The 21748-nt window shown below is 41.5% G+C and overlaps 1 protein-coding gene across 1 annotated transcript in view; it reads left to right on the forward strand.

The window, feature by feature from the left end:
• Window positions 1–5184: 5184 nt before the first annotated feature.
• The window catches only part of LOC137628280 (trichohyalin-like), a 63244-nt gene continuing 46680 nt past the window's right edge, over window positions 5185–21748 (forward strand). Inside the window, exon 1 of the mRNA XM_068359442.1 lies at window positions 5185–5508. Coding sequence (XP_068215543.1) covers window positions 5185–5508 — 324 coding nt within the window. The remainder of the gene's footprint in view (window positions 5509–21748) is intronic.

The following is a 21748-nucleotide window of genomic DNA, read 5'->3' on the forward strand; positions in this document are numbered from 1 at the left end:
GATTGCATCGCTCTAGAGAAGAGAATTATCCGGAAAATAGAAGAATTGGATAAGAAAATAAACTCTGCCGATGCAGCCATTACTATTATTATTATTATTATTAAAGTTTTACTTGTATTTTGTGAGAATATAATTGAAAAGTCTTCCCGATTTTGTCATTCACCTGACTGATGAATTTTTCAAGTGAATTTCCAGTGGATATAAATAACCAAAGGTAGAATTAAGTATTAAATGGCATGGTATTTGATATATATATTGATTAAAATCACGAGTGTTAGTGTTAGCAGGCAGTGGATTGAGTTGTAGGTGGAGACAACTTCCACATCATTAACTTAAACACGAAGATCTTCAGCAGCTCGTCAACCCTACTACATACAGCCCACAATCTCTCTCTCTCTCTCTCATTAAAGTTTTTGAAATTGTAATTCTATAGAAATATTAGGTCTTTTCAACATTTTCTTGAAAGGTGACATCAAAAGTTCTCAAAAAATTACAGATTTTATGAAAATTCTGGTTCATTCCTTCAAATTTTTATAAGTATGTGAATCATAAGTCCAATCTACACAATAAATATAATTATCTGTATCTGTAGTTCTTATAATAGTAAACGAGAGAGAATATGAGCTTTTAATCCAGTTTTCTGAAAAGTAACTAAGTAAGGTATCCAGAAGACTAGTGTCGGAAACTAAGCTATAGATGGCGACACTTTCAAATCAAGGACGCTAAAGTGAGAGTAACAGTTCTAGATATTGGTTTCGGATTTTATCATCCTTGTTTTTCTATAGTTGAGGCCAAGACTGCGGACATTTTTTTTTCTGTGAAATTCAGTGTACTTTGACAGTGGTGGTGTATTAGCTTCAAAATTTTATATTGGTGAGTAATAAGGTTTTATTTCTTGTGGTGTTGTCACAGTTTGGGTTGTAAAAAAAAGGTTAATCCTTTACGTATTTAAATATGATAATACTACTGTGGATAAGGACACTAGATTCTATGTATGGAATATTTGGGAAAGGTTCTATGTTACAACGTTAAACGGTGCAAATCTCAAATAGCTTCTCTTAGACTCCCAAGTTAGTACATTCTCCTTTTAATTTTGGTTTTAATTACGGGAGTTAAGTTAGCCTTTGTGTATGTAAGCAGTGATTTACTGTTATTCTAGTGTTGATTATGCCAACATAAGTTGTAGGATTATCAGGGATTTACCAACAGTTATTCAGACATCTTAAGATTATTAACCCTTTTACCCCCAGGGTATTTGGAAATTTCCAACCCTTAACCCTCAGGGGTTATTTTTTTCAAGCACATTTTGCTGTATATATTTTTTAACTTGCTCTAACAGCCTTATTTTTCATCATAGAGAGGTCAGGTTGGTCTCATTCTCTTGGAAAATGCCTGAATTTTCTCAAAAAATTATCAAAAATATGCAAAAAAAAATTTAAATAGCATTTTTTTGCAAGGACGTATTGGTACGTCCATGGGGGTAAAGGGATGAGTTTTGTGAAACGTACCAGTACGTCCTTTGGGGGTAAAGGGATGAGTTTTGTGAAACGTACCAGTACGTCCTTTGGGGGTAAAAGGGTTAAGGTTTCCTCTTGACTGTCCTAATACGCATTAATCCCCGGGTAAAGCCAAAATGCCAGATTGGCCGGGACATTCGCCCTCTTTATAGGCGAGTCATACCCCTATAAATAACGTAGGTTTGTCTTCCAGTTACGGAACAAATGACAAATTTGGAAATAATTTGTATTTTTCCTAAGGATACAAACCTTTTAGCTATTTATACAGTTACCCACCAACCCTGTCCCCCGTGAAGTCTTACCTCCAAGCAAAGTGAAGCACAGCCACAGGTGTGTGAGTGAGGGGTGTAGCTAGCTACCCCTCTACTCCCGCTAACTTATGGGATGGGTAGTTAACCCAAGAGGAAGGGCAAGGTTTTGGGTGGATGGATGGAGTGAAGGAAGCTCTGGGTGATATGAGGATAGATGCGAGAGAGGCAAGAGAGTGTTTTAAAAATAGGAATGAATGGCGAGCGATTGTGACGCAGTTCCGGTAGGCCCTGCTGCTTCCCCCAGTCGCCTTGGATGACCACGGAGGTAGCAGCAGTAGGGGATTCAGCGTTATGAAGCTTCATCTGTGGTGGATAAGGGGGGAGGGTGGGCTGTGGCACTCTAGCAGTACCAGCTGAACTCGGTTGAGTCCCTCGTCAGGCTGGGAGGAACGGAGAGAGGAGAGGTCCCCTTTTTTTTCATTTGTTTGATGTCGGCTACTCCTCAAAATTTAGGGAAGTGCCTTGGTATATGTATGTATGTAGTTAACCCTCGCTAAAATTTTAATGGTTCGTCCTCTCAGCTTTGCCGAAAGTAATACCCGTATGAATAGCTAAAGGTTTGGATTGTTAGGAAAAATTCTAATTATTCCTGAATTTTAAACAAATATTGAGCAATGTAGAGATTCCATGAGTCACAAAACCAGAAATTATGAGCTTACACCCTTCAGTGCGATTAGAAACCTTGGAGAGAGTGCATGTCTGAGTTTGACCTCCGAACTCCCCTTGTTCTTACGTCTGTTTTTCTTTGTTCCAGCGAGAATTCCATCATGCGAAGGAGGAGAGATAGAAGAGGGCTACATCTCTCCAATATGTGGAAGAAGCGTAAAAACGGCAATATTAGCAGAGTTAATGAAGGAGAGAGAGAGTGTAGTGGAGGAAGAAACAATGCTTATGGCTGCAATCTTGCCTGACCTTACACCGACTCCCTGTGAGGGCAGTGGCGTCTTGTCAAAGAGGCGCCATCCGGATGAGATTTCGGGCAGTCGACCGAACAAACAGATGAACAAACCCGCTCCTAGTGCATCGACAGCCGCTGCCTCCACCTCCGAGACTTGTACCAACGTATCGGCAGCCACTGCCTCCACTTCCAAGACTCCTGTCGACGTAAGTACCACGACATGCAAAGAAACCATCGATATTAGTGAAGAAATAGAAGCAAGTGAGGACGAACTCGTTCTCATAAGCAAAAGACGATTAAGAGAAGTCTGCGGACGACGATTGTCGAGGGAAGGAACTGGAACGACCAGCAAAGAAGTGGAAACAGAAGAGGATCGACTCGTTCTCATGAGTAGAAATCAACTTGGAGAAATTTCTGGGGAACGATTACCCGGGTGCGAATGCGACGAAGATTACCGAGTGCAATTTGTAGACGACGCGTTGGAGACAAAAGTTATAAGATCTTGCCCTGGGTGCCTCGCGGAAGTGACGTCTGCACCCGCCAGCTGCCGTCCCAGCAGGAGGGGGAATTCAGGCGCTCGTCTATTCAGAACCACTGCGGCCATTATTTACCACTCCATCTTGGAAGATTTTGGTCCGGGAGGCATCAGACAACTCCAGTCGGCAATGGGATTGACATCGATAGGGCAGTACAAGTTCAACAAGTACGCAAAGTATTTATACGAGCGTATGGAAGAGCATTTTAAGGCGGAGCAAGAAGATATATATGAAAAAATAAGGAAATATTACTTAGAAGAGTTCAATTTGCATCCAGATGAAAACGGCATTCTGAACATCGACGTCTCGTACGACTCGACGTTGAGGGTGAAGGCTCGGGAGTCGAGGGGTGGAATGGGCGTGGGGATCGAGGTGCACACGGGCTACGTCGTGGACGTCGAAGTGGTGAGCGCGTTGTGCTGGCCCTGCGCACGCCAGCAGGGGCTTCTGAAGAACGAGAAAATAACGGACGAGGACTACAATGTTTGGCGGACCTTGCACGACGACGAATGCGATATGAACTACGAAGGGCCGTTGGAAGGCATGGAGGAGGAGGGAGCCAGGAGGCTATTTTTGCGGTCCGAAGATATCGGATTCAGATACAACTCTTGCGCGGACGATGGGAACGGAGACCTTTGGACGGATATGTGGCGGGGAGTTACCAGTACAAAGATTTTAAGCTACTAGAGAATCCTCTTCGTTGCTCGGGCCTGGGTGTTATACCACAATTCTGTGTCGAATGGTGGCCCGATGGGAACGTCCCTGCCGGGCGTTCTGCTGGACTGACGATATGAGTTCCTCTCGAGGTGAATAGTTTCTCGGAGTGTCCACATCCTCACTATCCTTATGAGCTAAGGATGGAGTGCTGAGGGAGCTTATTAATCTACCTGCTGAGTCATCAGCAGCCATTGCCTGGCCCTCCCTGTTCCTAACTTGGAGAGGCGTTTGGACACTTACATATGTACAGTTATGTATTGTCAGTCTCCAGGGCCTTATCGCGATTACTCGGTCCTAGTGTATGTGGTCAGTCTCTAGGGATAACGTCACTGTCCCGTGCCTCCGCCATTCACAAACGGCCTTTAAACCTTGAAACGGGAATGAGAATCAAAACTAGGGGCTTGCGACGAAGGCCCGAACTTCAAGGTAAAGAAGAGGGAAAGTCACTGCAGGCGAAAGAAAGAATTGGACGAAGCCAAAGGGTACAGAGACGAAGGCTCGAACTACAAGGTAAAGAAGGGGAAAGTCACTGCAGGCGAAAGAAAGAATTGGACGAAGCCAAAGGGTACAGAGACGAAGGCTCGAACTTCAAGGTAAAGAAGGGGAAAGTCACTGCAGGCGAAAGTAAGAATCGGATGAAGCCAAAGGGTACGGAGACGAAGGCCCGAACTTCAAGGTAAAGAAGAGGGAATGTCACTGCAGGCGAAAGAAAGAATTGGATGAAGCAAAAGGGTACAGAGGAGTATTTTACTAATGAACCTGGCCACATAGAGTAGCCTGGGCGACTATGATACCCTCTCGTAAGAGATTAATACCCTGCTGCAGGAGAATGCCAGGGGGGGACCAGGTGCCTGAAGAAGGAAGATATCGTGCAAAGGTAGTGGAACCTCAACATACAAATTCTCCAACATCCGATGTGAAATTAGATCGAATATTCGACTCGACATCCGATGTGATTTCCAACGTACGACATCGAAGTTTCGTCGAAGTGTCGTCGAAGTGTCGTCGCAGTTTCGTCGAAGTTCCTCTAAGCATCGCAGTTTCTTGGTTACCCCGCTAGGCGGCAGCACGTTGGGAGGGACGCCAGTTGAGGTGGCGTCGGTCAATTCACAGTTCTCCTGCGCATCGTGTGGCACTCCCGAGTTTGATCCGTAACTAATAGTACTTAATATCTTCCTTTTTCACATTTCCTTGATTTTATAATCATGGGTCCTAAGAGTACTAGTGTGAGTGGTAGTAGCGGTGAAAAAAGGAAGAACGTAAAGCTTTCCTTGGAATTTAAGAACGAAATCACAGAAAGACATGAGCGCGTTGTGCGTGCGAGTGATCTGGCTAAACAGCATGACCGGAACGTGTCTACGATCTCGACGGTCATCAAGCATAAGGCGGCCATCGAAGCGGTCAGACCATCTGAGGGGATGACCGTCATCTCTAAACCTCACAGCCCTACCCAGCAAGAGATGGAACTCCTTTTGCTTGTATGGATTAAGGACAAGGAGGTTGCTGGCGATACGATCACTGAGACGACCGTATGTGAGAAAGCCGGCGCTATCTATTATGACTAAAAGGCGGCGGGCTCTGGGGGTGATGTGGGGCAGAGTTCAAACGATCCTACAACGGAGGAATTCAAGAAACAGACCTGGATCCATTCAGTTGTACGGCATGGGGAGGCTTCAACTTCAGACGCCAAGGCTTCCGACGAATTTGTCGAGAAATTCGAAAAGATCCTGAAGGAAGAAGGCTACGTATCACAACAATTGTTCAACTGTGATGAAACCGTTCTTCTTTTGGAAAAAAATGCCTGGTTGATCATACACCGAAGAGAAGAAAATGCCTGGTTGAACATACACCGTAGAGAAGAAAATGCCTGGTTGAACATACACCGAAGAGAAGAAAATGCCTGGTTGAACATACACCGAAGAGAAGAAAATGCCTGGTTAAACATACACCGAAGAGAAAAAATGCCTGGTTAAACAAACACCGAAGAGAAGAAAATGCCTGGTTGAACATACACCGAAGAGAAGAAAATGCCTGGTTGAACATACACCGAAGAGAAGAAAATGCCTGGTTGAACATACACCGAAGAGAAGAAAAGGCCTGGACGTAAGAATGTGAAGGATTGTTCGACTTTTGCCGTGTGCCAATGGCAGCGGGGACTGCAAAATCAAGCAGTTATTGGCTTACCATTACGAAAATCCTAGGGTATTTAAGGCGCATAAAGTCAGTAAGGACTTGATGCAAGTTTTCTGGCATAATAATGCTACGGTTACTAGGCTCTTTGTCGAATGGGTTAACCAAGTTTCCGGCCCTGCTGTCAAGAAGTACCTTCCAGAGATTGATTCGCCATTGAAGTTCTTGCTTCCGCTCGCCCCCCCCAGAACTCGAAGATGATATCCTCGACGAGTTCAAGTTTATGATAGTCCCGCTTTTCCCACCGAACACCACCCCTGTCCTCCTGCCCATGGACCAGCGAGTTATCTCTAATTTTAAGAAACTGTACACCAAGAACTTGTTCAATCAGGGCTTTAACATCACACAGAGTACCAACTTAACTGTGTGAATTTTGGAGGAGCCATTTTAATATCGTACCCTGCTTGAAGATCGTAGATCAGGCTTGGGAGGGAGTGACTCGACACGCCCTTAATTCTGATTGGAAGAAGCTCTGGTCTGATGCTGTTGCTCTCCTAGATATTTTGACGGGTTTGGCCCCGAACCTACATCTGTGCTTGGTCCAGAGACGGACGGGGATGAGATTGCATCCACTGGCAAGTCCACAGGTCTGGCGATCGATGGAGATGACATCAACAACCTCGTCGAGGAGTATTGCGAAGAGCTCAACGCCAATGAACTCGCCGAACTCGTCGAAGAGCATCAGGAAGAGCTCACCGAACTCGTCGAAGAGCATCAGGAAGAGCTCACCGAACTCGTCGAAGAGCATCAGGAAGAGCTCACCGAACTCGTCGAAGAGCATCAGGAAGAGCTCACCGAACTCGTCGAAGAGCATCAGGAAGAGCTCACCGAACTCGTCGAAGAGCATCAGGAAGAGCTCACCGAACTCGTCGAAGAGCATCAGGAAGAGCTCACCGAACTCGTCGAAGAGCATCAGGAAGAGCTCACCGAACTCGTCGAAGAGCATCAGGAAGAGCTCACCGAACTCGTCGAAGAGCATCAGGAAGAGCTCACCGAACTCGTTGAAGAGCATCAGGAAGAGCTCACCGAACTCGTCGAAGAGCATCAGGAAGAGCTCACCACCGACCAACTCACCGAACTCGTCGGGAAGCATCACGAAGAGCTCACCGCCGACAAACTCGAGGAGCCGGAGGGGACGCAGAATGCCCCGAGATCCACGCGCAGCCGAGGGAGACGGAGGACGTCGAGGAGGTAGAGAATGTCGTAGGTTCGGCCGAGATCAAACGTATCGTAGGCTATCATCAAGAGGTTGCTGACTTCGTTGAGAAGCACCGCCCACAAAAACCGCGAGTTTACCTCGTACCTTCACGACTCGACGATGCCTGCTGGACTCTTTTTCAGAAACATTCTGAAAAGCCGTACCAAGCAAACTTCTGTAGATAGATTCTTTGAAAAATCGTGATGAAGAAAGTAAAAGTGAAGGAAAGAAAAGAAAGATTGAAGTGAGTGAAATTAAAAATTAAAAGTTAAAAAGAAACATAGAAAAAAAAATTGTAAAATATAAAAATTAAATGAAAATAAGCTTAGTTAGGTTAAAGTTCAGTCTCAGTCGCCGCCTCTACCTCCACACCGACCGTCTCCTCCTGCCTCGTCAAGCATACACCTCCGTTACTCTGTCTCTGAGGTAAAAAAACCCTTTTTATTATTTCTTTATAAATATTCTTTTTTTTACATCTATATAATGCATTTGTTTTATTGCTATGTGTAATTATATATTCATTAAGGAGTTATCGTAGGTTTATGGGCTGTGGAATGAATTAAATGAATTTCAAGTGTATTCTTATGGGACTATTTGATCCAATGCACAAAGGTCCCGAAAAATATTTGATCCAATGCACGGAGGTCCCGAAAAATATTCGATCCAATGCACGGAGGTCCCGAAAAATATTCGATCCAATGCACGGAGGTCCCGAAAAATATTCGATCCAATGCACGGAGGTCCCGAAAAATATTCGATCCAATGCACGGAGGTCCCGAAAAATATTCGATCCAATGCATGGAGGTCCCGAAAAATATTCGATCCAATGCACGGAGGTCCCGAAAAATATTTGATCCAATGCACGGAGGTCCCAAAAACTATTTGGTCCCAAAAAATATTCGATCCAATGCACGGAGGTCCCGAAAAATATTTGATACAACGCACGGAGGTCCCAAAAACTATTTGGTCCCGAAAAATATTCGATCCAATGCACGGAGGTCCCGAAAAATATTCGATCCAATGCACGGAGGTCCCGAAAAATATTCGATCCAATGCACGGAGGTCCCGAAAAATATTCGATCCAATGCACAGAGGCCCCAAAAAATATTCGATCCAATGCACGGAGGCCCCAAAAAATATTCGATCCAATGCACGGAGGTCCCGAAATGAATTAAATTCGTATGTGGAGATTTTACTGTATATAGAATTTTAATAGGAAACTGTATTCTAAAGTTAGAATTTGTAAATATAATACAAAAATAGAGGGGTACTCAGTAAAGCGCGTACCTTTGCAGCGGAAGCTTATTTCTCGACCTTTTGCTTGACCTTGACCTTAACCATAAGGTTAAATTTCGAGCACATTTTGCTATATATATTTTTTTAAATTGCTCTAACAGTCTTAATTTTTGTCATAGAGAGGTCAGGTTGGTCTCATTCTTTTGGAAAATGCCCGAAGTTTCTCATAAAATTATAAAAAATATGTAATAACATGTAATTAACAGTGTTTTGCAAGAACGTACCGGTACGTCCTTTTGGGGGTGAAAGGGTTAAATGCTTTATCATTATTTTATCATTATTTATTCGTCAGTCTGAATGACTTGAATGGACAGTGGAAAGGATTACTAGTTTATTGCAACGTAGCAATTTTCAATAAGTTTTTGCTGGTTTTTGCCGTCAAAACTATCAAAATACTGGAATAGCTTACAAGTTTTAAAAATGGATATATTTACGTCATTATTATTATTATTATTATTATTATTATTATTATTACTATCCAAGCTACAACCCTAGTTGGAAAAGCAAGATGCTATAAGCCCAGGGGCTCCAACAGGGAAAAATAGCTCAGTGAGGAAAGGAAATAAGGAAATAAATAAATGAAGAGAACAAATTAACAATAAATCATTCTAAAATAAGAAACAACGTCAAAACAGACATGTCATATAATAAACTATCAACAACATCAAAAACAAATATGTCATAAATAAACTATAAAAAGACTATGTCTGCCTGGTCAACAAAAAAGCATTTGCTCCAACTTTGAACTTTTGAAGTTCTACTGATTCAACCACCCGATTAGGAAGATCATTCCACAACTTGGTCACAGCTGGAATAAAACTTCTAGAGTACTGCGTAGTATTGAGCCTCGTGATGGAGAAGGCCTGGCTATTAGAATTAACTGCCTGCCTAGTATTACGAACAGGATAGAATTGTCCAGGGAGATCTGAATGTAAAGGATGGTCAGAGTTGTGAAAAATCTTATGCAACATACATAATGAACTAATTGAACGACGGTGCCAGAGATTAATATCTAGATCAGGAATAAGAAATTTAATAGACCGTAAGTTTTTGTCCAACAAATTAAGATGAGAATCAGCAGCTGAAGACCAGACAGGAGAACAATACTCAAAACTAGGTAGAATGAAAGAATTAAAACACTTCTTCAGAATAGATTGATCACCGAAAATCTTGAAAGACTTTCTCAATAAGCCTATTTTTTGTGAAATTGAAGAAGACACAGACCTTATATGTTTCTCAAAAGTAAATTTACTGTCGAGAATCACACCTAAAATTTTGAAAGAGTCATACATATTTAAAGAAACATTATCAATACTGAGATCCGGATGTTGAGGAACCACCGTCCTTGACCTACTTACAATCATACTTTGAGTTTTGTTAGGATTCAACTTCATACCCCAAAATTTGCACCATGCACTAATTCTAGCTAAATCTCTATTAAGGGATTCACCAACCCTAGATCTACATTCAGGGGATGGAATTGATGCAAAGAGAGTAGCATCATCTGCATATGCAACAAGCTTGTTTTCTAGGCCAAACCACATGTCATGTGTATATAGTATGAAAAGTAATGGGCCAAGAACACTACCCTGTGGAACACCAGATATCACATTCCTATAATCACTATGGTGCCCATCAACAACAACTCTTTGAGATCTATTACTTAAAAAATCAATAATAATGCTAAGAAACGACCCACCCACTCCCAACTGTTTCAGTTTGAAAACAAGGGCCTCATGATTAACACGGTCAAAGGCAGCACTAAAATCAAGGCCAATCATACGAACTTCCCGACCACAATCAAGGGATTTCTGTACAGCATTGGAGATTGTAAGAAGGGCATCACATGCTCCAAGGCCTTTACGAAAACCAAATTGCAAACTAGGGAGTAGATGATTACCTTCAGCAAACCTATTAAGACGTTTTGCCAGAAGACGTTCAAAAACTTTAGATAATATGGGAGTTATGGAAATTGGGCGGTAATCAGTGGGACTTGAGCTACCACAAACACATTTACATAGAGGAGTAACATTACCAATTCTCCAACTAGTGCTAAAAGCTCCTCTTCTTGCTAACTTGCGCAAAATAACAGATAACTTTGGAGCTAAGAAATCTGCTGTCTTTATAAAAAACAAAGGAAAAATACCATTTGGGTCTACACCTCCATAAGCATCAAGGTCCATCAACAGAGCTTTAATCTCACGAGATCGAAAAGCTAAACTAGTTAGTTTAGCCTCAGGAAAACAGGAATGAGGAAGTTCAAGTTTTTCATTACTCTGTTTACTGTCAAAAACATCAGCCAAAAGCGTTGCCTTTTCCTTTGGACAGTGAGTGACTGAGCCATCTGGTTTAAGTAAAGGAGGAACTGTTGCATCTACACCAAAGAGTGCAGATTTAAGGGTAGACCACCATTTATGTTCCTGAGTTGTATCAGAAAGTGTTTCTTTTATGGTTAAATTGTACTCCTTTTCAGTTGAGGCATAAACACTCTGAGCAAAAGCTCGAAGCTGAGTATAGTTGTTCCAGGTCAAATCTGATCTGTTACCCTTCCAAAGTTGATAGGCCTCCTGCTTCTCCAAAAAAGCACGTCTACAATCATTATTGAACCACGGTTTGTCCTTCACTCGGTACCTTAGCACACGAGAAGGGATACGCCTATCAATTATGTTGACTAGATTCTCATTCAAAGGGACAACAGGATCTACACTATTATATAATTGTGACCAATTCAAGCACAAAAGATCATGTAAAATCCCATTCCAGTCTGCTTGGGATTTCATATAAATTTTACAAGAATATGATATATCAGGGACAGGCTGCTCAGTCTTCACTAATAATGAAATCAAGGCATGATCAGATGTCCCGACTGGAGAACCAACCTTACCAGTTATAACGCCAGGGGAGTCAGTGTATACAAGGTCCAAGCAATTACCAGACCTGTGAGTAGCTTCATTTATGATTTGCTCACAGCCTGATTCAGAGGCAAAGTCTAAAGCTCTTAAGCCATGGCGATCGGTAGGAGAGATAGAACTTAACCACTCCCTATGGTGAGCATTAAAATCACCAACAAAGACAAAAGAAGCCTTTCTATCATCTTCTTGTATCTTAGCCATAATGGTAAGAAGACAATCGAAGATAGAATCATCCATGTCTGGATTCCGGTAGATTGATATTACTGTCAAAGCCCGTTAAAGAGAAAAGTTACGGTCTCCTGTATTTTACTGAAATACGACTGAACAGTATATTTTTACCGAGAATTTCAGATTATAATTACGGCTATTTTAGATGTTTTAGTTTCATAACTTTGATATAATAATTACGTAAATTCCCTTTTGATTAAGTGATTTTAATGAGTGCTTTTAGTTGGGCATAAGCTTGGCTAATTAAATAAATTGTGAAACTCGATTGGCAACTAAATAAAAATGTATTGGTAAAAACTGGATTATCTAAGTTTTTAATATTTTAAGGTTTTATTTTTACTTGATCGTTTGATGATCAGTCTTAGTATATAGAATACAGTTGCAAGGTTAGGGTTATGTAGGAAATGAAGTTAGCTTAGGCCTATACTTTATTTTGTATAACTTGTTTGGTAATTTTAAACCTTCAATTCCGTTAAAGCATGGAATCCACACAGAAATGGCAACGAGTCTTTGGTGTGTTTAATGAAATTAGGTAAAGGGAAAATCCAACTTATGTTTTAGAGTAATTAGAGTAACATATGAAAAGTGTAATTTCAATTGGTAATGAGGACGGATACAACTATTTTTACCACTGGTGTTATTAAATAAGAATTCTTTTAAAGACTTATACTAAACGTTTAAGTACACCAAATGAAGATACATTTAAAGGTGAATAGTTAGGTATTAATCAGAGCTGAAGTGTGGTTGGGGCCACTTAACTTGAAAAGATCCATATCTGTAGAACTTCTGAGAAAGTTATCCCAGTTCTAGTCTGTTAAAGAGGCTTTTGTGTATAGTTATCCTATTAGCATATAACTTAAGCACTAGTATGGATTGTCATACCAAACCGATGTGATGATGAAAATTAAAACCAGGTTGAACTTCCGTATCGTGAGCTCGAGAATTTTAAATTTTAAGATATTCAGTTACGTAACAAAGAAACTAACTTTGCCAGGAAGGAAGTGTCATGCTTTATCTGCCATGCTTTCTACTCTCTTTATAATATTCAGTTTCGAATTTATCGTAAATGCTAACCGCCGACATAAAATTAAAGTTGCAAGTTGCTAAAGACTTAAGTTTCCAGAAATTTGTCTACTGTAGTTTGTGTATCACCGTTTTAAGTATTTTTTATTACACTTTTTTTTTTAAATTCATAGATCTGACACACCTTAACTACTGAAGCCTAAAATCTTATTCCATTCTTTCAGGCGCTGGTTGTCCCCAGTTTGGTGTTAATTTGGACATTTACTTGAAACGGAAATAATCTTGGACAGCTTCCTCCATAATCATTGTAAGTATTCAAAAATTCTCGATTTTGCTCAAGTGTTCTTATTTTTAGATTTGTATTTTTTATATTCTTATACTAAATTTATGCTTTGACATTGACTTAGTTCATTGAAGTTCAGTAATTAAATTTATAATCGTATGACCTAGTTCTTTTGATAAATAGTTCATTGTAACTATTTGAATGTTTTTATTCTTACATTTTAGTTCTTTTAATATACATCATTGAAGTTCAGGTTAACTATTGAAATGTTTTTCTTACATTTTAGTTCTTTTAATAACATCACTGAAGTTCAGGTTAACTATTGAAATGTTTTTATTTGTACGGCCTTTTAGTTTTTAATATATATTTCATTGAAGTTTAAACGAAATTTTATTCGTTAACCCTTTTAGTTCTTATAAAAGTTTGTAAAAGTTAGTATTCTAGAGTTTCATGGCAGAGATATTAAAACTTTAAATTTCTTCCAGGTGGTGTCTGGTGTGGAGCAGAGCTACCAACCCGGAATTATTGTTTGGCCTTTGGATAAATGTAAGATTTTCTGAGTCAACCTCCTGTGAAGCCTTTTACGACAAACATCCAATATAGCAGCTTCAAATCGACGCTGTGAAATCTCTCGATAGGAGACACTTGAAATATTAAGCACTGCATACTGTTTATTTGCCAAGCTGGTTATTGAAGCTTTTGACTCTACAAATTTAAAGGTGCCTAGTTCCAGTTGCAGTTTAATCTGGTGAATGTTAAGGGGGCCTATGAATTGAATATGGGATTTAGGCATTAAGCCAAGCACTGGGGCATCAAAGGCCATTCAGCGCTATATAACGAAAATCATTCAATCATATCTGTACACTCACACCATTTAGTATCATTTTAACCTTTAATACAAATCGTAACACTTTCATACAATAAAATCTAGATGTGAAATAAATAGGGATTAAAAGGGTAAAATAAATAAATAAATTAATAAAATCAATTATAGCTCGTAATATAACCCAATACTTTGTATAAATTTTCTCAAGTACAGGGTATTACAGTTTTCCCCCAGTATATCTCTTAAAGGTTTGTCCTGGAGTAAATGTGTTGCAGTTTAATCTGGTAAATGTTAAGGGGACCTAGTTCCAGTTGCAGTTTAATCTGGTGAATGTTAAGGGGGCCTAGTTCCAGTTGCAGTTTAATCTGGTAAATGTTAAGGGGACCTAGTTCCAGTTGCAGTTTAATCTGGTGAATGTTAAGGGGGCCTAGTTCCAGTTGCAGTTTAATCTGGTAAATGTTAAGGGGACCTAGTTCCAGATGCAGTTTAATCTGGTAAATGTTAAGGGGGCCTAGTTCCTAGTTCCCTACCCCTCTGTCCTCTTTTGATGGCTGAGCCATTGTCTTTCTATAGGCCGGCATCTTGCAACCTTCCTTTGCTAGCCAGACTCCCTCTCGAGCCATGTCTTTGGCTGACGGCAGAGCATACTGCCGCCAACCACATCATCTGTCGGCAATTGCCGGCAGCCAAGATGGCTGCCGGCAACCATGATGGCCGTGAGAGGGAAGTCCCTTCTGTTCCCAAGGTTCTTCAGTCCTCCCTTGGACTGCTGCTACAGGTCCTGTTGCCGGGGTACTGCCGGCCAGGCCGGCACAGATAGTGCCGACTCAGTTGGCAGCACGCCGACTGTACTGGTACTGCTGGACTTGCCGGCCGGCAGTGTATCGGCGGTACCTTGTCGGCAATAGTAATGTAGCTGCATGGAAGCCTGAATGGTACATTCTCCCCTTCTATTAGAACCTTCTTTCTGGAAAAAGGCAGTCAAATTAGACTTTTACATCCTTAATTATTGTATTCATTCACAGTAAGGAGTAGCCTTTTTTCCATGCTATCTCTCTCTCTCTCTCTAGCTAGAATGCCAGGTATGCCGGCAAGACCTAGCTATGCCGGCTACATGCCGGCTGAACTACTGTATATTTTATACAGGTAGCCAGTATATCTGTATTATAGAATATAATGCAGATAGAAAACTACTATATAGTTTATACTAGTAGTTATTTCCAATATATTTTGGATATCCAACACAGGCATTTGCTGAGCCCAATCCTATATTGAATGAATATGATTTCTTCAATATCCTGATTAGAAATCAGTATTAGGATTACCCTACAATATTAAACACTTCAAGGCAGGAGTAATACACTCCTAACCCTTAAAGGGTGGAGCCTTTTTCCTTGAGTCTCCCTGATCAGGAAACTATATTTTAATACAGTAGGAAGACTATAGCAAATAGGCTGAGTGGGATATACAAATATATGTCTTTATTTTCCTAGTCCAGCTGGCTTCATGCTAGATGGACCATACTGTCATATGATACTATGAAGGCAGCATAATGACTAGACTACAATACATGATGTACAGTAGCCAGTAAATTGCAATATAGACTTACTGCAATTAGAAAACTACAGTACCATGATACAGTAGTATTTTGTACGAGCATTCTGCTGGTACCGTTCATATATTGAATGAATAGTTTTCTTCAGTATTCTGATCAAGAATCAGTCATCCTGACCCCACAGTATTAACGTTATTTTGGGACAGTGATTTGATACTTCTCTACCCCTAGGGGTAAGAGTCCTTCTACTTGGAGTTACTCTATAGAGAAATCTCCATGTAGTTAATACTGAGGGGAGGCAACAGGATTTGCTCACAGGGGTACACAAGTATGTATCTCCTACTATCCCTTTATAGCTTACTATCCTAAGCTACTCTATTGTATAGGACATTTGCATATTGACTGTCAGTGAGATAATCCATTGTATACTCATTTGGTTTTTCTTTCTTTACAGGAGGAACACCAGATACCTTGTGCTGCAGTCCTCTGCAAGGCCAAGAGTAAGTATTTTTACGGTCATAATACTTGCAGGTTTCATGCCCCCTGCAATATTATTTCCGGACCCCTACATTATTGGAACCCACAGGTTTGCAATATATGTCGGACATTAATGTCCGAAGGTTTTGAAAATCCCAAGTCTACATAGACTAGGGATACAGCTCAATATAAATTACGCAACTGGGTGAGAGGCTTTCAAAAGATCTCTCCGGGACCTTTCTTACCTAATGACGGGATGCGTAAACTACTATTTCCGGAAGCAAGTGAGGAAACAGTAGTGCCTCGGGAGCTAACTACGTCCCCTGAGGGCCAGAAAACCTTTGGGATTAAGGGCAAGAAATGCCCCAAGGTAGAAGAGGAAAATGTTGCGTCGGAATTTCCTCCGCTTGTGCCGGCTTTAGAGCCATCGATGTCGACATCTTCGTCTTCTACCCCTTATTTGGATAATGTGGTACAATTATGTATCCAGCTGAAGAATCAAATAGAGCGCTTTCGTAGACAAAATGAAAAGCAGGAAGTAAAACGCAAGATAAATCCTCGTGAAGTTTCTCTTGTCGCTTCCCAGGGGTCAGTCAAACGACCCATGAATCAAGACCTACCAACATGCTCCATAATCAATCCCTGGAGGTTTGCAGAGCAGATGCCGATTTCAAATGGCAATCTCTGCATCTCAGAGAAAATACGTGCTGTTCCTTTGGACAAAATTTAATTCTGGCCAAGCTTTGATGCTTTCCCTAATTGTTGGGTTCGACTGAAGTACGAACCAAAGTCAAGAAAAGGAACGGAACCAAAGGAGGTCTTGATTCTCAACCATGATAAGGCACAGACTATCCTTTCAGGTAGTCTAAGAAAGGCGGGTTATTCAGAGTCGAAGGTATTCTCACTGAATAACGGACACCCTTCCTTTCTTGGTCCTACTTCACTCTCATTCCCCTTTATGGGGAAGGCATTTACTTCTGTTGCCAAAGCGGTAGAGGCGGGTAAGACATGTCCCACACTCGATGAATGCAAGCCTTTGTCACCAGCTTTTCCCGGACAGGAAAAGGATTGGAAGGAAATCCATTTGACATTTTCAGTAGGAAAATTAGACAAGGACGTCGCAAGTTGACAATTCAAGGTATGTCTCCCTAAATTGTCTGAGTTGCTCTTGTGTAATGAACAGGAGTCAAAGGACAGACTAGCGACATCCCTTTCTCTACAAAACTACATAGAGTTGTGTTCAACCTACGAAAGTACCCCAGACATGCTCATGGTCATAGCCAAAATGCATATGGCTATCTTGGTGAAGGACCTTTACGCCTTTATGAAGGCCATGAGAGCATGTAGAGTTTGTGTTCGCTGATGCAACAGTAAATCTTCTGTGGTTGTGGGTCCCCAACCTAAAAAGAAGATCGGAAATGCTGGAAATATCCGGGCTGCTCAACAACATCCCACTATTCCAGTGACCACGGTGCTACAGGCAGATGGTCAAAAGTCTAAGCCTACTGACTACTCGAAGCATAAAGACGCTTCGGCCAGGAGGAACTTTCCCTCAGGATCGCAGGACCTTCGATCCTTCGGTCCAAAGCCTATTCAAGATGAGCCATTGATGAGAAACAGAAATGTCCCTACCATCATTTCCTTACCTTCTCCTACAGTTCAAAACCCTCCTGGAGGAGTATACCCGAGAGCTATAGAGCATACAGGTAGTAAGAAAACTTTAGCTCATCGAGTTCCAGGGAAGGCTGCTTCGTGTTCACGAGAAGGACTCAAGATATCAATGAGCCATTCTGAACTTGTCGCCACTCAACAAGTTCATAAAAAACAGCAAGTTCTGAATGATAATCCTTCTGAACATATGGACCTTGTTCCAATTAAGGGTGTTCGTAGTCTTGTCAGACCTGAAAGGTGTCCTTCGGAACCTTCCAGTCAACCACCCCCATTCCTCCTATCTAAAATTCATGTTAGAGAGAGTAACATTCATCCTAAGGAAGATACGTGTCGGACTCTCAGTCCTAAGTATCTTCAAAGGATTGACGAACTTAGTCACGTCAAATTCAAGCCTAGAAATAGTTCAGGTATTAATATACCTGATCAAGAGGCTGGAGTGGGCAGCACCCGAAGTGTTCGGCCAATGTGCATTCAAAGAGATGACCTGGTTCTTGGGACATCACGGATGCAAGATAAGCTTCTAGAAGTCTCGACTTTCTCCAGCTCAGGGGTTTCGATGTTTAAAAAACCATCGAAGCCCTCATTCACATCAACTCTCCTCTCCTTTGGAAATATAAAAGGAGCTCGTGAGGTCTGTCAAGAGACTCAGGTATTGTCAGAATTCCAAAACGCCAACAGGAAAAAGCGCTAAACTTTCCCCAGTTCCCTATAGTGACAGACCTGGTGCTAAGGACACACCGGAAAGATGCGTTAAGAGCTTGGAGAAAACAGGCATCAAACGCTTGAAGAGATAAAAAAAGACCGAGATCGGTCCCTCTTTAATCGCGTCTCTAACAGAAATTAGAGTACGAAAGTCCCAAGACTCTGCTGGTCCTTTTATGGGTGGGGAAGCCCCCTCCACACAGATCAGACTCCCTACGACTGATCTGGGACACCAAAGCGATAATAAGACGTCACATTCGAACGTCTCATTCAGTCTTGGTGAAGTTACCCATCCCTCTCTTAAAGGAACGGCACCTACCAGCAGTTCATTTTTCACTGATCCACGATGTGACGGTGGATACTCTATTTCGATACAAACCGACAGAGTTAGAATGGTCCATGGGCGCAGACATATTCCCTCCCAGATGGGAACAAGTCCCGGAACTGCAATTCGACCTCTTCTTCACGAGCGTCTTCAAGAAACTACCTCGCTATATAGCCCCATACGAGGATCCTCTAGTGGGGCTGATAGACTAGATGAGGCTGGTCCTAGCTCTGACCCTAGGTATATTTCCGAAGATTCAGAAATTAACTGCCTTCGTTTTATCACAGAGAACCCAAACCCTTCATTTCATGATTTTCTCGCTCTAGCGGTTAGAAAAAGGTTTGGGATCTCAAAAGGCAATATAGAATTCTTAGAAGAATACAAGGCCAAGTCAACTAGAGACGATATGAGTCTTCCTGGAAAAAGTGGGTTGCGTTTGTCAAAGCAAAAGGACCGAAAGAAATTTCAATGAACTTCTGTCTGTCCTTCTTTGTCCACCTTCATAGCCAAGGTCTGGCGGCCAATACGATAAATACGTGCAAGTCAGCCTTGACTAGGCCTCTCCTATATGCCTTTCAAGTGGATCTGGCAAATGAAATCTTTAATAAGATTTCGAAGGCATGAGCTAGGCTTAAGCCTGCGGTACCACCAAAGCCCATCTCTTGGTCTTTGGACAAGGTCTTACATTATGCCTCATCTGTGAACAATGAAGATTGTTCTCTTAAGGATCTAACCCAAAAGGTTATTTTTCTGTTCGCTATCGCCTCAGGGGCTAGAGTTAGTGAAATAGTGGCCCTATCCAGAGATGAGGGTCACATTCAGTTCACGGAAGTGGGAGAACTGTATCTATTTCCTGATCCATCCTTTCTCGCTAAAAACGAGCTACCCACTAAGAGGTGGGGTCCCTGGAGAATCTGCCCTCTGAAGGAAGATGTCTCTCTGTCCTGTAGTGTGTCTAAAGGTCTATCTTCGTAGAACTTCAGACTTCAGGGGAGGACAGCTCTTTCAAGGAGAAACTTCTGGATCAAATTTATCCTTAAAACAACCAAGGGCGAAGCTCACCTACTTTATTCGTAGAGAGGATCCGGACAGCACTCCCGCAGGTCATGATACGAGAAAGATTGCTTCATCACTGAACTTCTTTCAGTATATGGACTTTGAGCGCCTTCGTTCATACACTGGATGGAAATCATCCAGAGGGTTTTACAAACACTATGCAAAACAAGTGCATGAACTGAAACACTTCGTAGTGGCGGCAGGTAGTGTATTAAAACCTGCATCCTAATTACTGTGGTAAACAGTTTATGGTTTGGAACTTCACATGTCCTCGCACATGTAACGGATGAGAATCATCCCGAGTGTTCTACATACACTATGCTAGACAAATCCATGATCTGAAGCAATATGTGGTGACGCCAGGTAGAATATTTAACCTGCCGTCTAATTCTACGATGAACAGCTAATTGACTGGGACTATCAATTAAAGGGAGAAGTGGTCACCCTTCTTAGGTGTGACTACTTTTAATTAAGTTACCATGATAACACTAGCTGTTCAAAATCCCAGGTGTGGAATTATACAGATAGCACTAGTGCCGGTGTACGAAGTACACAGTGCAGATAGAAGTAACCAGTACAGGAATTATGAAGAGAAATTGTTTTATAATTTTTCTTCAGTCTGAGAGTGGCCACTCATCTTTTCTTTCTTCAAGAAGGAAATATAGTCTCTGTACTTGTTACAGGTATAATCCCATTGTCATACATTTGTTTTACTGAACATCTTTTAGTCATTTATTAGTAATAAATGTCTATTAGAATGTAGTGCGTGCACCTCCGCCAGACAATTGTATGTATAGATGCCAGAGTTCTTCAACTTATCAAAGTAAGTATCCCTCAAATATTTGTATGCATCAAATTTTAGATATAAGAGACACTGATGTTATTTTAGCAAAATATACAACTGAGACTATTTGTATATTCGGTGTGTACTTATGTTTGGTCATACTATGTACGTTAACCTCAAGATCCCTTTTCTACTGTCTATAATGACTCTTCCCTGTAGGAGGCAGGAAGCACTAACATTGGTTATGATTAGTGATGATGACGAATAACGGTAACGTCCCTTGTCTCATGTGGTCCCCATGACCATAGAAAAGGTTGCTATAAGGTTAAGGCACCGATTAAAAATCCACAGATACACTAATGCTCCAGTATGCTTCCATCACGACGACATGGCTTGAGCCCAAAAAACTGATTTAAAGCGAAGAGAAAAATCTATTTTTGGGCGAGATGGCCATGTCGTCCTGATGGACCCACCCATCTCTTCTAAAAGAAAAGATCTTCACAGTATCCCTCCCGTGGTACTGTATCTGTAACACCACGCTCAATGCTACAAGGAATGTCCGCCATCGTGGGAATGGCACTGTTGTATTCCCAATAGTATTACGAGAGCAGGGAGAGCCTTTGGACGGCTCCCTTTTATTTTGTCATCCTCCTCGAAGCCAAAACGCTGTTTGGGGTGCAGATTGCTATGGAGGTGTGTCAAGAATGCGTCCGCTGATATTATGCGATATCCTTGGGAGAAATTTTAAGGATATTTGTGCCAGGAGTTAAAATTCTGGATACCTAAAGGTAAAATTCTCTGGGAATATCACTGTAGTACATATATCCCTTAGGAAGCTACTTTAAGGAACTTCCATCACGACGACATGGCCATCTCACCCAAAAATAGATTTTTCGCTTCGCTCAAAATCCGTTTATTAAAAGCTAAGGGGCAACCTTGTTGGGAAAGCAGGAAGCTATAAACCCAAGGGCTGCAACAGGCAAAATAGCTCAGTGAGGAAAGGAATTAGGAAACATAGAATAGTGCCTGAGTGTACCTTCAAGCAAGAGAACTTTAACCCAATACAATGGAAGACCATAGTATGGAGACTGTGGTACTACCCAAGACTAGAGAAGGATGGTTAGATTTTGGAGTGTCCTTCTCCTAGAAGAGATGCTTATCATAGCTACAGTCTCTCTTCTACCCTTATCAAGAAGAGAGCAGCCACTGAACAATTACATTACAGTGCAGGGGTCATTTGCCT

Source organism: Palaemon carinicauda, chromosome 36 (assembly GCF_036898095.1).
Source record: "Palaemon carinicauda isolate YSFRI2023 chromosome 36, ASM3689809v2, whole genome shotgun sequence".
In the NCBI taxonomy this organism is placed as follows: domain Eukaryota; kingdom Metazoa; phylum Arthropoda; class Malacostraca; order Decapoda; family Palaemonidae; genus Palaemon; species Palaemon carinicauda.